The sequence below is a fragment of the Onychomys torridus genome, chromosome 4 (assembly GCF_903995425.1).
Source record: "Onychomys torridus chromosome 4, mOncTor1.1, whole genome shotgun sequence".
Classification (NCBI taxonomy): domain Eukaryota; kingdom Metazoa; phylum Chordata; class Mammalia; order Rodentia; family Cricetidae; genus Onychomys; species Onychomys torridus.
Window position 1 is genome coordinate 135,977,868 of NC_050446.1, and position 14,523 is coordinate 135,992,390.

General features: G+C 52.0%; 1 protein-coding gene across 1 annotated transcript; it reads right to left on the reverse strand.

The window, feature by feature from the left end:
* Nucleotides 1–7,030: 7,030 nt before the first annotated feature.
* Nucleotides 7,031–14,214, reverse strand: Gata5 (GATA binding protein 5). Its single transcript, XM_036183368.1, has 6 exons — nucleotides 13,677–14,214; nucleotides 12,108–12,283; nucleotides 8,858–8,983; nucleotides 8,373–8,460; nucleotides 7,516–7,640; nucleotides 7,031–7,186 (listed from the first exon to the last, which is right to left on the reverse strand). The coding sequence occupies exons 1-6, from the start codon at nucleotides 14,212–14,214 to the stop codon at nucleotides 7,031–7,033; spliced, it is 1,209 nt and encodes a 402-aa protein (XP_036039261.1).
* Nucleotides 14,215–14,523: the final 309 nt, after the last annotated feature.

Genomic DNA, 14,523 nt, shown 5'->3' on the forward strand with positions numbered 1-14,523 from the left:
TTGGTGTTAGCAGCAATGATGGGGCCAAGACTAAGCTGCTTGGCCTGCTCGAGATAGTGGAAACTCAGATGAGAAAAAGCAGGAGAGGAGGAGGAGGAGGAGGAGGAGGAGGAGGAGGAGGAGGAGGAGGAGGAAGAGGAGGAGGCAGTTGGCAGCAGCTGTTGGTTTGGTCTGTGACTTCTGTGGGAACAAAAGTGCAGCGTGACTCTTGCATGACGTTCAAGGGTGTGAAGAAGATGATAGAGACGCATGAGGACATCGCCAGGCCTCGAGTGGGCCACCACTGCTCTTAGAGTAAGCCCGCAGCTGTCACCGACACTTCTGCAGACAGGGATTCCTAGGCACAGAGCAGCTGAGAATTGCCAACGTTTCCTGCTGGCACCTGACCCTGACCCCAAGGCAGTCCCAAAGAGTCCTAGATCTTGGCCCTGAGTTGAGAAATTAGGAAATACTGTGGACCTGGGCTTGTGGTGGGACCCACTGTCCTCCATACCCTAGCCCAGGGTCAGCAGTATGCAGAGAGTTGGCTGGTCTCTGTTGACTCCTTTTAGGTGAGGGCAGGTTGATCCTCTGTGTGTGGTTGAGGAAATAAAGTAGCCTTGAGTCCTAGGCCAGCATTTTCAACCTCCCGTGCTCTCCAGCCGCAGAGTTGACAAATGGGCCCATAGGTACCATATCCGAGCTGATGGGCATCTCATTCCTCCAAGGGTGGGACTTCCTGGTTGTGGTTTCAGATCACAGAGCCAAGGTCTGGGTGGAGTCCATTCATTTCTGCCTCCCTGCTTCTCTTTGTGTTGCGTTCTCTATATTTCTCTTTTGCTCTGTCTCCTGCTCCACCCCCACTGCTCCTGCCTCTCTGTCTTTCTCCATCTCTTTCTTGTTCACCAGGGAGAACCCCAGTGGATTCAGCCTCCCAAGTGTTCTCCAGTGCTTCTGAGGCCTGAGGAGAGTGCCTGGGCAGGAGGAATTGCCTCTTTTCAGTTACCTTCTATACTGGACTGGCAGAAGATCTCTTAGATCCTAGATCTAAATCCCACTATGGTGGAGACACACTGGTGTGGAATAGGAAGTTAGCCTCCCAGACAGTTTTCCCAGAGTCCTCTGTGGGATCAGGCACATGATGGGGGGGCCACGTGTACACTCCACAATAACTACCCTCAGCCTTCTTTCTGATGTTTCCCTCCCTGACATATTCAGAGCCCCATTAAGAGAAACCTTTCAAGCAGTGGTGGCGCACGCCTTTAGTCCCTGAACCTGGGAGGCAGAGGCAGATGGAGCTCTGTGGATTTGAGGCCAATCTGGTCTACAAAGTTCCAGGACAACCAGGGTTACACAGAGAAACCCTGTCTCAAAGAAAACAAACACAACAAACAGAAAGAAAAATGAATTTTAGATTAAGTTGTACTTGTCCCAGGAACTAGTTTTGTTGCTATTTATTCCTCTACATATAAAGAATAATCATACACTAGCACCTGGGAGATAGCTTAGCTAATAAAGTGCCTGCTGCAGAGTCACGAGGACCTGAGTCTGGATTCCCAGCACCCATGTAAAATCTGGGCACAGAAGCATGTGTCTGTGACCCCAGTGCTTGGTTGGGTGGTAGGGTAGATCCTTAGAGTTCACTGGCCAGCCAGCCTCGCTGGGTTGGTGAGTTCCAGGTACAGTGAGAGACACTGTGCCAGAAAAAATTAGGTGGAGAGTAACCACGTGTGGTGGCACACACCTTTAACACCAGCACAGGGTCTCTGAAGTTCCAGGCCAGCTAGGGATACACATCAATCAATCAATCAATCAATCAATCAATCAAACAACACATGAAGAGTGATGGAGGAAAGACACCTGATATCAATCTCTGGCTACCATGTGCACACATGTTCATACACATACATATATTTACACGACATGTACAACATATGCACACACAATGAACAATCATATTTTTAGCATTTTTTGTGCACAGAGGTGGTGGTCATACTTTACACATGAGTTGAAATTTTACCTCTCTTTTTGGTAGGAAAGCTTAAGTGTAACTTTGTGTTATTATTGTGTCTGATTTTGAAGGGCTCAGCTACACACAGCCCTCTAGTAATTACTGGATTCCCTCTTCTTGAATATCTATCATGTTTCCCCTGCCCGAGGGCAGCCCTGGGATGGCAGGTGATAGATGTGTCTGTTGGAGACTCCAGAGCAGCATTCCTAGTGGGAGGTAGTCTCATGGGACCTTGTTCTTAGCAGGAGGGGAACTTATCACGTCACATTGCAATGCCCAGACCCACAACTATAAGTAGATGTGCATTATGACTACGCTAACTTGTCTACAAGAGGCCTCTAGAGCTGCCTGGGGCGCTTGACCTCCAAGTATGGTGGCAGGACTCTATCTTAATCCTTCCCCAAAATACTGAAGGAGGAGGTGAGTGGGCACCAAATGCCCCGACCCAAGTCAGTGATTAGACACATGAGAGTCAGGAAGGGCATTAGAGTCAGGGGAGTGAAGCAAACATCTAGAGGTCTGATGCATTTGGATGCTGGCAAGTGTCCCCGGTACCTGAGAGTGAATGCAGCCAGCAGTAAAGGGGAGCCCTGGGAGTGGGGCCCTTGGGGCCGAGTTAACAGTGCAGAGTTTGGTCTTGGAGGAGTAGTGTTTGGAGGCAAAGAAGCAGGCCTGAGCCTGCATCATGGAAAGTCTGAACTCTAGCCCACATGCAGGGTGTGGAGGATGGCAGCCACAGTAATTGGGTGACGGGTACATGAGGAAGAAAGACTCAGCTAGAAGATTTGGGAACTGGGGGCAGCAGAACTTGGCAGAAGGGGGCACAGTCTCTGGTGTGTGATACTCTAGGCAGGGAGACCCTTTCCAGATGGCACTGAGAGCAGTGAAGGAAGGCTAATGACGGGGAGGAGAAGATGTGTCCTGTCCCAGAGTCCAGGGTGGAGGCCTGTCCTAGGGTGAGGCTGGGGCCTGGCTCTGTCCGCACCGCCTTCCTCCTCCCCCAGGCTGGTCAACTCAGAGCGACCAGACGCTGTCCACCAGCGGTGCCGAGCTCGCTTTATCAGATAATAAATAAGACGGCTGGAGCCGTCCATGTCAACATCTTGGCGGCATGCAGGGCCCAGAGGGGAGGGGGCTACTCCTGAGGGCTTAGTCAGCCCCCTCCTCTTTGAGGCCAGGGTCAGCCCCTACCCAAATGTTTGTTTAGGGAATTCAGGCATCAGGCTGCCCTGCCCAAAGCCTGGCGGCTACAGGAAACCAAGTCTCTCTGGCCTCGCTTCATCCCGTGGAGAGGGAATGAAGAGGGCATGGCAGGGGCTTAGTTCCTTGGATCACATGGTCTAAGAATGAGAAAAGCCCAGAGAGACTCTGCTTCTCAAGTGGAGATAGGGTCTAGTCTAGTTGACTGGTTGGCACTAATAAAGGGTAATGTGGTAGGTGACACACTCCACGATACCAAAGGGTGGAATTGGAGGTGGAGACGTATTTGAGTCTCTCTGCTAGCTGTGTCCCTACACTAGCTCGGTCCCACAGAAGGTTGAAGCCTGACCTCAGCTGCTGTCCAGGCCTATCCTTAGAGGCACCAAAAGGACTCTGAGGGTCAGGCACTCCCCAGCTGTAGGTCTGTGTCCAACCAAACACAGAGAACTAGGACCACTGAGCCAGCATCTGCTCAGGGGAGAGTGGATCTGAATCCTGTGCTCTTCCTGGCATCCTTTCTTCCTTTATGTGGCCTCTTAACTCTCCACCTGGGCCACTCTACCCACAGCCGGTTCACACACCTTGGGGAATGCTGCCTGAGCATCTAGAACTATCCCCAGAGCGGTGACAAAGGACAGCAGTGAAGACCTTTTGGATGGTTGGTAACATGACACCTTCGGTCTTTTGATGAGAGCCACATGATGATGGCATAGTAGCAAGTGGTCTATTCTAAGAAATGCCCTTATTTGGTCAAGTAGGAAGCTACCATCCTTCACATATCTCCTCCCCCTAGGTTTTCCCTTCTGAGACATCTAAGCTTTCAGAAGAGCTCCTGGGAGAATTTGCTCTACTTTGTAACAGGCCACCCTTTTGAGCCTAAGAAACTCTCACCCTTTGTTTGGCTGTATCCCTGCAAGTTCAGGTACCAGTTCAACATTGTAGCAGTGTCCACAACAATTAGGGGCCTGCTCTTAGGGTCTGGTGGCTGATACTCTGCCATAAAGCATCCAGGGGTCAGGTTTCACCCTGAACACACAGAGAACACACTGATACAAGGTGACCAGCTGCAGCAAGACCCTGGAATAGAGCAGGCAAGTAACATACCATCCTGGAGGAGTGCCTGTGTTCTGTGCTGTGGACCAGAGCATGGCACAGAGCCACAGCTGGAGGGAAAAAGAAACTCCAACTCCCCATCTATATGTCTGCTGTGTTCTACTTTGCTACCTCACGGAGTCTCCTTCCTTCCCTGGGTTTCCCAGAACACATCATGGAGGTCAGAAAATATTTTGGACAGGAAGGGACAGGCATGGGGTGCTGTGGCCCCTGTGGCTTCATGGTCTGGGGTGCTGCAGCTCAAAGGTGATGGAGACAGAGTGCATTGCAGGCAGTGGACAAAGGAGCCTTCCTTTCCATCCTGCTGTTCAGAAAAGGCTCCCAGTTGCTCTGCCTGTAGATGCATACAGCTCATCTGGTGGTTTATGACCAATGGGCAGGATGGGGATGGGTGGTGGGAGGAAGGAAGCTATATTAAGGACTTGGTTCACTGGCTTCCTCCTGAAGAGGAGAAAGTTTAAATTTAGCAGCAGTGACCATGCCCAGTGGTGGAGCCCATGGCCTTCTTCACTTCAGCTATCTCCTTAGTTAAGAACTGGAGTTAAGAACTGGAGTTGAGAAACTTAGCTAAGGAGCTGGAGAGATGGCCCAGTGGTTAAGAGCACTGGCTGCTCTTCCAGAGGACCCGGGTTCAGTTCTCACCACCCACATGATGGTTTCCAACCATATTTAATATCAATTCTAGGAGATCCTAAGATGCCTGCCAGCCCCAGGAATGCATGTGATACACATACATACATGCAGGCAAAACACTCATACATCTATATAGAGAAATTAAAAAGAAGGGAGAGAGCCGGGCAGTGGTGGCAAACACCTTTAATGCCAGCACTTAGGAGGCAGAGGCAGATGGATCTCTGTGAGTTTGAGGCCAGCCTGGTCCTCAGAGTGAGTTCCAGAACAGCCAGAGCCATATAGTAAGATCCTGTCTCAAAAAAAAAAAAAAAAAAAAAAAGCCAAACCAAACCAAACAACAACCAAAAAAACCCAAATCAATCAACCAACCAACCAAAACAAAAACAAACAAACAAACAAACAAAAACCAAAAACCAAAAACCAAAAAAAAAAAAAAAGAAAGAAAGAAAAGAAAAAGAAGTGAGAACTGGGAGGGATCTCTTATGTCGGGTCCCCCTCTCTCCTGAGTTTTCTTTCTCTCCATCCAAGAGAGATGGATGGGTTGGTGAGTGCCTGCCTGGGTTGGTGAGTGCCTGGTGCTACCTCCAAATCTGGGCGCCTCCTAGTGACACAGTAACTAGATGGGTACATGAGTTACAGATGTGATCACAGATGCCTCTCTCATCACAGAAGGGAAAACTGAGGCTTGGACAAAAGAGACTCCCAGAGACAGTACTGCAGTGAGAACACTGTTCTGAGACCTTGTGCACAGCTCTCATGCAGCTGCTGTGGTCTGGTGTGTGTCTGTGCACACTTGGGGTGTGGGTGCTTAGAGGTATTCACACGGTGCCACCTGTGTCTGTCTCTAGGCCCCTCCTCCTACCCCAGTATTTGGGATATGATAATAGACATTCAGGCAGCTGGCTTTGCCTTCCACAAATCCATGGAGGGTGAGGCATGCCTATTCGGAGCCAGTGACAGGCCCTGTGATATCTTCAGAGACTGCAGGCTATCTGTGCTTTCCTTCTAACTGGGGTCCACTGTCTCTGCCTCAAGCTGAAGTAGGTGGAAGGAACAAGGGTCCACACATGAGACAGGATGGGGTGGTCTTCAAGGTTAGGTGACCCCTTAACTCCTCTACCTCCAGGTTTCCTCCCCTGGGGCTGAAACCCTGGAAATGCCAGGAATTAGCCAATAGAGATGAGACCTGTGGGGGTGTGGCCTACAGAGCATCCTCTTCCTCCCACTGCCTGTCACCTTCCTGAACCAGGGTCCTAGAAGTGACCTGCACCCCTCGGTCAGAGTCACAGCCAGTTGACATGGCATGGTATGAAGAGGATGCTGCAAAGGGCTGTGTTACCAACTAATGGAATGATAGCTGAGCCAGGGTACAAGGCCACATGTCAGCCAGCTTCAATAGTGTCTCTGTGTGGGCCTGCTCACCAGCAAAAGCCTTAGTACACAGATTGCCAGAACAAGGCCTTTTACCGCCCTGTCAGGAAACAAGCATACAAATAAATACAGAAGTCTGTGGTGTGGCCAGAGGGATGTATTTCCCTTGGGGTGGTATCCTGGTACAGTGCTCAACTTGCACACCCGTCTCTGATAGCTCTGCATTTGTAGGAAAGAAAGCACTCACTCAACCTTGCAGAGTCAAATATGGAAAGTTAAGAACTTGAGACCTCAGAGGCCTTGTGTTGGATCCCCTCCTTCTTATTGCCCGCCTGGACTCTGTTTGTTTCACTTGGATCAGATTTTACTGTGGGGATGCTGTGAACCTTTGCCAGCTGCTACAAACTGTAAATGTTGACTGTTGATGGCATTCAAGTCATTGGTGGGTATCTCCATTTGTCTTGACTACAGAGGGGCCCGTGGGGGTCTGGGGAGTCCATTTCTATCCCAGATGAGCCCTCAAGCCTTCTTCACCTACCAGTCTTCTTATTCTAGGCTGTCAGCACAATATGTTCCCCCACCACAGTGATGAGGGACCCCTGGGGCTGCTGGCTTCAGATGCTAACCTCTGCTCCTGGGACCCCTTTGTCTCTGCTCTGCTCTAGGAGGCAGATTTGCAGGCTCTGTTCCTGGGATCCACTGTGGTGACAGTTTCCTTAGTACCTAGGCCAAGGCCAGGGCACACCAGGCCTCCTGACGCAGGACCCCACTGAGGCCAGCCTGGGGGCTCAGGGACGAGGAGGCGAAGGCAAAGTCTTCAGGTTCAAACTTGAACTCCAAATTACCGGGAGCCAGGGATTCATCCGCTGGGCTAGAGGCCTGCAGGCAGGATGGGGTGGGTGAGTATAGAGGAGTCTACCACGTCTCTGGGGCTGGGAGGCATGCCATAGGTGATTTGCTCCAAGAGCCCTCAACCTAGAATGAGTGGAAAGCCCCCCAAGGAGCATGACTAGTGAGTCCTCAGGGCTTTGGACCACACATAGCTCTGGGGAAGGATGCCACCACATTGGTGGTTGAGGGCTAAGTGTCCAGCAAAGCTCTGGGAGAGGTCCTGGGGGCTTGATGGGATCTGAGTTGGTGAAGAGTCAAGGTTCTCCAGGGAAGTGTGAGGATCTGTCTCTTGCATTCCCCTGCCTCATCCCCCTTACCTGGGAGGTGATAGTGGGCCCAGCACACACTGGAGATGCCAGACTGGGCTCCGCCTTCAAAGTGGTGGCTGAGTCCTCACTGTTGAGGAGAGTGGGGGAAGAGGCTGCAGTATTTGCTGCAGATCCTAGAAGGGAAGATGGGGGACATGTACAGAAGGGGCCAGATTTCCTGCCATGTGGCCAATTCTCTTGTCCTTGTCCAGGAAGGTTCAGAGACTTCTTAAAGTCACACAGCACTGAAAGGTGGAGGGTTGGGTATGGCTTTATCTACCCCACTTTGTGATGATATTTTATTTGTGCACCCCAATAAAACTTATGTGGGGATCAGAGAAGCAGAACCAATCACAGCCAACCTTGCCTTACCAACCCCTCAGCCTCCAGAGTGAGACTTCTTTCTTACTCACGCCTTATGTACCTTTCTGGGCCCTGCCATCGTCCTTCCTTCCTAGTGCTGGGATTAAAGGCCTGTGTGCTTCCCAAATACTTAGTAGTAAAGGCACGAGATCTCAAGTGCTGGGATTAAAGACGCGTGCTACCACGGCAGGCTCTGTTTCCAGTGTGGCCTTGAACTTTACAGAGATCCCAGAGTGATAGGATTAAAGGTGTGTGCCACCACTGCCTGACCTCTATGTACAATTTGGTGGCTGGCTCTATTCTCTGATCCCCAGATAAGTTTTATTGGGGTGTACAAATAAAATGTCACTATACCACTTCTGTCCCACTATTTGGCCAGCTCACATCTTATGCCCTTCCCCCAACAAGCTGTAGGGCTCCCATTAGGGGCAGGGTTAGAGAGAGACTCAGAGGCTTGGGAGTGTGTCGTTCCCCCCACCCCCTCGCCCCAGCTCTCTGCGCACCTGAGGAGCCCTTGATCTTGGCAGGGTTCTTCGGCTTCCGTTTTCTTGTCTGGATGCTCTCCTTTTTCATTGCTAGTGGCCGTGGCACCTGGCAGGGACAGCAAGGGTAGGTGGCTGCTCCTGTCTCTGCTCACCCCTAGGCCCTTGCACAGGGCCTTCTACAGTCACCTTGTCCCACCCTGGAGATGCCCATCCCATCTGCCTGAGAGACAAGAGGTAGGGTGGAGTGCATAGAGGGCAAGATTTGGGTGTCCAGCATCCATCCTAGGCTGAAAAGCCCTGGGGAGCTCCATAAGGGGCAGGTCTGCACAGTGGGCATGGAGGCAATAGCTTGGTCTTCCAGAGGAGTGGGTATATGGACAGTCAATACACGTGTAACACTCTGACGACATGTTCAAGCCAGGGGCCAAGGGCCATCCTGTCTAGCTGGGGTAGAGGGGCAATCCTGTGATTCTGGATGGAGGTAGCTACTCCCTGCCACTCACCCCATGGAGCTTCATGTAGAGGCCGCAGGCATTGCACACAGGCTCTCCCTCCGCATTACGCCTCCAGAGGGTGGTGGTGACAGTGTGGCAGTTGGAGCAGCAGAGGCCAGATCGACGGGATGAGGACTAGGGTGGGACAAGTGAGCTGGGGTAAGTCCAGGAATTGGGGGAACAGAACTCAGACTTGGGGGGCTCTTGTGCAGTAAGTGACAATGAACAGGATGGATTAAAGCTAGACTCAGCAGTTACCAGCTGCCAGGTCAGGGACCGTTCTGGTTGAGTGAGACGTTTTTGGGTGCTGAAGGCTTGAGGCCTGCCATGGACCTGTCTGGCAGGATATGATGTCCTTTGTTCACCAAAACTTCGACTCATTGGCCTTCTGGTCCCACGACCAGTCCTTTTACCTCTGGGCATTTCCATCATTGAGATGTAACAGACCTTTCGGGATCTGATTGTGGGATTCTGAGGCCACCTGGACCCTAAGCTCTTCCTAAACTCCACAGCCCAGTCTGGCTGTGACATTATCTATTCCAGCCACTGGCACCACACTGTACTGTTCTGTCCCTACCTTAGTCCTGCCCTTGAGCAGTATCTCTGACACCCCAACTGTCCCCTTTATGGTTCAGGGCTTCACTTCAGACTGAACTACAATTCTAGAACATCAGCCAAAAGGGACAGCTAAGGTTTCGCGTAAGTGTACCCACTGCAGGACTTGGAATATGATCAGTAAGATATTTGTGTTTATCTGGAAGTCACACTTAACTAGGAACCTGGTACTTTGCAGATCCCAGTTCCTGCTGGATCTTCAGACCTAGGGGAGCCCTGGCCTGTGGCTTCTCTTCTCCCATGAACCAGCTAGGAGCTGTGGGGTGCCTTCTGAGACATAGTGGGTGAGAAACAAAGGCGAGTGTCCCATGGCAGACCATACACAGGAAGAAAGGTTCACAGACTCACCCCACACCTCCAGAAGTGCAAGAGAAAAGTCGAAACCATGTTGGAACCTTTTCATTGCGATTACGCTTTACTTTTACAAACTAAGAGTGCAGGAAAACATAGTGACCCGAGAAGCCATTGTCTTTTCCTTCACAAACAGCCATCATTGCACAGAAGGGAAAAGGAAGCCCAGACATGTCCAGGGACCACAGGAAACTGAGGAGCAGGTGGGCAGAGTCTTCTCTTTCCTCTGAACACTGGGGCACATGCCCATTTGCCACACCCCAGCGGGTCCCCACCCTCCCGAACCTCCATCCGGCCTTCTTCCTTGTCTGTGCAGGCAGCCTGGCCACTTCGGGTGCCCACAGCAAGCCTCTCCTGGCTGCGTTCTCTTTGTCTGTTCTTTTCAAGAGAAGTTCATCTTCAATGGCCGCTCATCCAAAGGAAGAGCAGCACCACATACTAGCCTCCAAATTTCCAAGGTGGTCACTCAGGGGAGGAGGCTGGAGCCCTCCTTGGAGGGCAAGTCATATATTCAGGAGAGCCTTTGGGAAATGAAAGCTTCAGTATAAAGTGTTGCAGAGCAGCTTCCTTGGAACCCAGAACCCAGGTACCCAAGACTGGCTGGGTGGAGAGCCAGCTGGAGTTGGGGATAGGCTGAGGCTGGAAATGCCTCCAGTTCCAAGTGGACCCTCTCCTTAGGAGACAAAGCAGACTAGGGCCAAGATTTGTCCCTTGACTACTGAGGGAAAACTGTTAAGAAGATGTTCGTGGTGAGAAAAGTACATTTTTGGGCATGGGAGTGGGGCAGGAAACCCACCTCTCTACCCCAGAGCAGAGCAGGGGCTCTTGCCTGATTTTTCTTTGCCTATCACTGTGCCTGGGTGCCCAGTTCAGATCCTGACATGGAGGGGAGGGACAGGACAGGTCTGCTGCCTGAGGAGATGGTACCCCAGGCCTAGGATGCAGTCCTCCATGCCTGGGCTGTTGTTATCTAGTTATCTATGGTTTCCGCATTAGTGGATGTCACAGAGAACAGGCTGAGCTGCTCATGTGGAGAGGGGTTCCATTATAAGGCAGATCACTGAAGGAAGGGACCAGAGGGCACAGTAGCCTCTAAAGTGGCCCCTCAGATGGCAAGAGGCAAAGTGTTGGGCAGAAGGGGCCTGCTGATTCCCAAACTCCAGGCCAGCTCAGAGAAAGAGAAGTCCCTTCCTGCATCCTACCTGCCTCCTGGAGCTCACAACATTGTCCTCACATGCCCATAACACAGAGTGTACAGAGCTACAGCTCCATGTCAGCGTACTCAGGAAACCACGTTCAACACACTTCTCAGACAGGACTAGGGCAGCCAGTCCTCCGACCCTGCCTGATATGGGCATGGGGCCCTTCTGAAACCTGCAGGGTGAAAAGCACCCTCCCAGATGGGAGATGTTGACACTCATCCTGGCTTCACAACTTTAGACAGGAGGGCCTGGTACTCAGGAGCAGTCCTGCCCCGGTCTGAGACCCATGCACCCACTATAGCCTCCACAGCAAGAACATTAGGTGATCTGCCAACACCAACCCAACACCTATTTAAACTTGAACTTGAAGGTTTGCCTGTGAGAGGGTAGAGCAAAGCTTCTTCTTGGTGGCCTAAGCCTGAGCTTCATTCGCTTCTAACCAACCACTACGTGACCATGTACCAGAAAGAACCAAAAGTGAAAACAAGATTTAGCCAGCAAGATAGGCAAAAGACAGATGCCTGGTTTCCTAGGACCCCAAAGTATAGGCAAGTGCTGCCCCAGGACACATACCCAAAGACTCTTTCATTTAGGTTCTCGACATCACCATCAGTGGACCAGGGCCCCTTCCCTCAACTCTATCTGTGCCGGTCACCTTGAGGCCTCTAATACGGCCAGGATGCCACCCACATTACCACCAACACAATCCCACTGCAGCACTGAGCCCTCGGGGTCCCACAGAGACTGGGGTTTATGCATCCAGGACAGAGCTCACTCTCAAACCTGATCCTGGTTCATCCTGGGGCCATGTAGCAAGAGGCTTTGAAACACACCTTGTCTGCCAAGTAACCTGCCAATGCTGCGTTGACCTGAGCCAGATCGACATTAGGAGTCCTTGCTCGGATCCTCATGGTTCCCTGAATATTTTCAAACTCCAGGAAGAGATGAGTTGGCCTGGCCCGACCAGGGGCCTTGTGCTTCAATCCCTACCCCTCCTTTAGGAATCCAGACACCACTGAGTGTGCAAGAGCTAGCTGTTTCCTTCATTCCCTTTGTAGCTCTAGCCCTGGTGCTCTCCCTGCCACACTCACCAGACGCTTCTGAGGCCTCACTAGTGGCCGGTTGACCCCGTTCATCTTGTGATAGAGGCCGCAGGCGTTGCATAGGTAGTGCCCGGTGCCATCACGGCGCCACAGTGGCGTAGACAGGGCTCCACAGTTGACACACTCCCGGCCCTCACCAGGGAACTCCTCCAAGAAGTCAGGTACTGTGGGGACAAGAAGCTTGTGGGCTGGGGCCTCTGCCCCTCCAGAAATCCTGAGGGCTCCTGCTGGGCTCTGCCTTCCTTTTATAGTGTCTTATATTTACTCATTAAAAGGGTGATTTATTTATATACTTAGTCTTATTTAGTTTTTAGTGAAATTTGTTAGGGCTGGTTTTATAAGGCAAGAATACAAATAAACCAAACTTTAAGTTAAATACCTGAGATGGCTCCTTTCTTAACTAGGGTCCATGTCAGCCTTTGTATTTTTAATAAGCTTTGGAAGCAGATATGTCTACACAGGCAGAGGGAAGGGATGGCAGAGCCTTATTTCCCTCCCTCCCCACCCCACTTGAGGATCTCCTGTGTAAGTGTGAGTGGGCCTCAAGGGGGGGGGTAGACTGGGAGACAGAAACCTGGGAGTCAACTACTGTCCTCCCTCAGAAGGCAAGACCACAGGGACATCAGGAATACTGGTCCAGTTCCAGGTCTAGCCAGGAACTACAGCTATGCAAGCAGTGGGACATTGGCTGGGGGCGGGGTGGGATCAATCATCTACCGGCTGGAGGTGGGTACCAGGCACAGGGGCTGCCCTTGTCTATCTAAGTGCACTAGATTGGCTTGGGCCAAGAGGGGGCTATGAATCAGGCGGCAGGCTTCCAAATTCTTGGAGGGGTGGCCTAGAGGAGGCCCTGGGGCTGCAAACAGAGGTTGGCCCTCTTTGCTCTGACTATGCCTCAAAAATACTCAGAAACCCAGAGGAGCAATTCTCAGCTCAACAATCTTGGGATCTAATCTAATCTAATTTATGTTCCTGGGAGGTATGGAAATCTCAAACTGGAATGCCAGTGTTGCAGAACGAGATGGCTGTGGTGACTTGTTCAAATAATCAGTATTTCAAACTTTATAAACTCATTTTTAGCCTGGCATAATGGTTCATGCCTGTAAGCTCAGCACTTAGGAAGACTGAAGCAGAAGGACCTGCTGTTAAGTTTGAAGCTAGGTTGGTCAACGAGGTAAGACCCTGTCTTAAAACCAAAAATAATTTCCAAAACTTTCCAAGAAAAGTTTAGGTTGTAGGTTCCAAACTGACATAATCCAGAATGCTATTTCGAAGTTTGGTCGGGTGAAAAACAGAAATATATTATTTTCTTGCTATTATGCTGAAAAAAATAATTCTGGATCGAGTGCTTTTCATTGCACTGTGTTCCGAAAAGGTTCCTGTATCCTGGCAATTCTAGGAGGGGACCTGTGGGGTCTGACCGGGGCGGTGAGCCCTGACTGTAGGAGAGCGCATTTCGGCTTTTCTCATGCATTGTATTTCGTAGCGAGCGGGTATATCGCTGCGCGAGTTAACATTAGAACCATGTCCACCCGGCAACCCCAGCCCAGTACTCACCGAAGGTGGCCCTGCGGCCAGGGAGGCCACTAGGGCGGCCCTGCAGACCATGCAGACCATCGAAGGGTCCGGAGGTCCATGAAGGGGCTACGTCGGGACTCACATATGCCGGGTAGGTAGTGGGGTACGAGGCACTCATGGGTCTCCCGAGCGTGGTTGGGTACTGTTCACGAGCCAGCAGCGCGCCCTGGAAGGCGCCGCTGTCCCGGGCCCCTGCGCTCCCGCTGCTGCCAGACCCCGCTGGGCTGTGTGTGAATGGGAAGGTGGTGGCTCCCGGTGGGTGTGCAGCTGATGGGTGCGGGCTTCCAGAGCCGAAGGCTGAGCAGTCAGCGGCAGCTGCCTGAGTCCAGCTAGAGTGTGCGGCAAGCGCGGGAGGCTGCGAGCCCGGCTCACACGCAGGCAGGTAGGGCAGCATGGAAGGCACACGCGTGGGTGCCACGAACACCGGGGAGCCCGCTCCCGAAGCATGCAGAAAGGCTCCCGAGTCGGCGTAGGTGGCCTGGCCAGGGCTCTGGGCCAGCGCCAAGCTCTGATACATTTTTCCCCCTGGCACGAGCTTGACCTGCAGAGAAGAAAGACAGGCGTCGAGGGCAAGAGTCACTGTGTCCCCTACATCAGCTCTCACGCTCGTCTTGGGTCGGTGCTGCTGCTCGGCTAGCAAACTCCGCTTTTCTGAGTCCGTTCACCGGGGCAGGTCCGGAGTTCCTCTAAGTGGAATGACTGGGTTAGAGGAGGCGCAGGGCCCCAGGAGCGAGGTCCTTGCCACGCGAGGTGAGATGGCCGGCCAAATCCCTCACCTGTGGGACAGGAAAGCGCGGTTCTGACCCAGAGCCCGTGACCGGTGGTA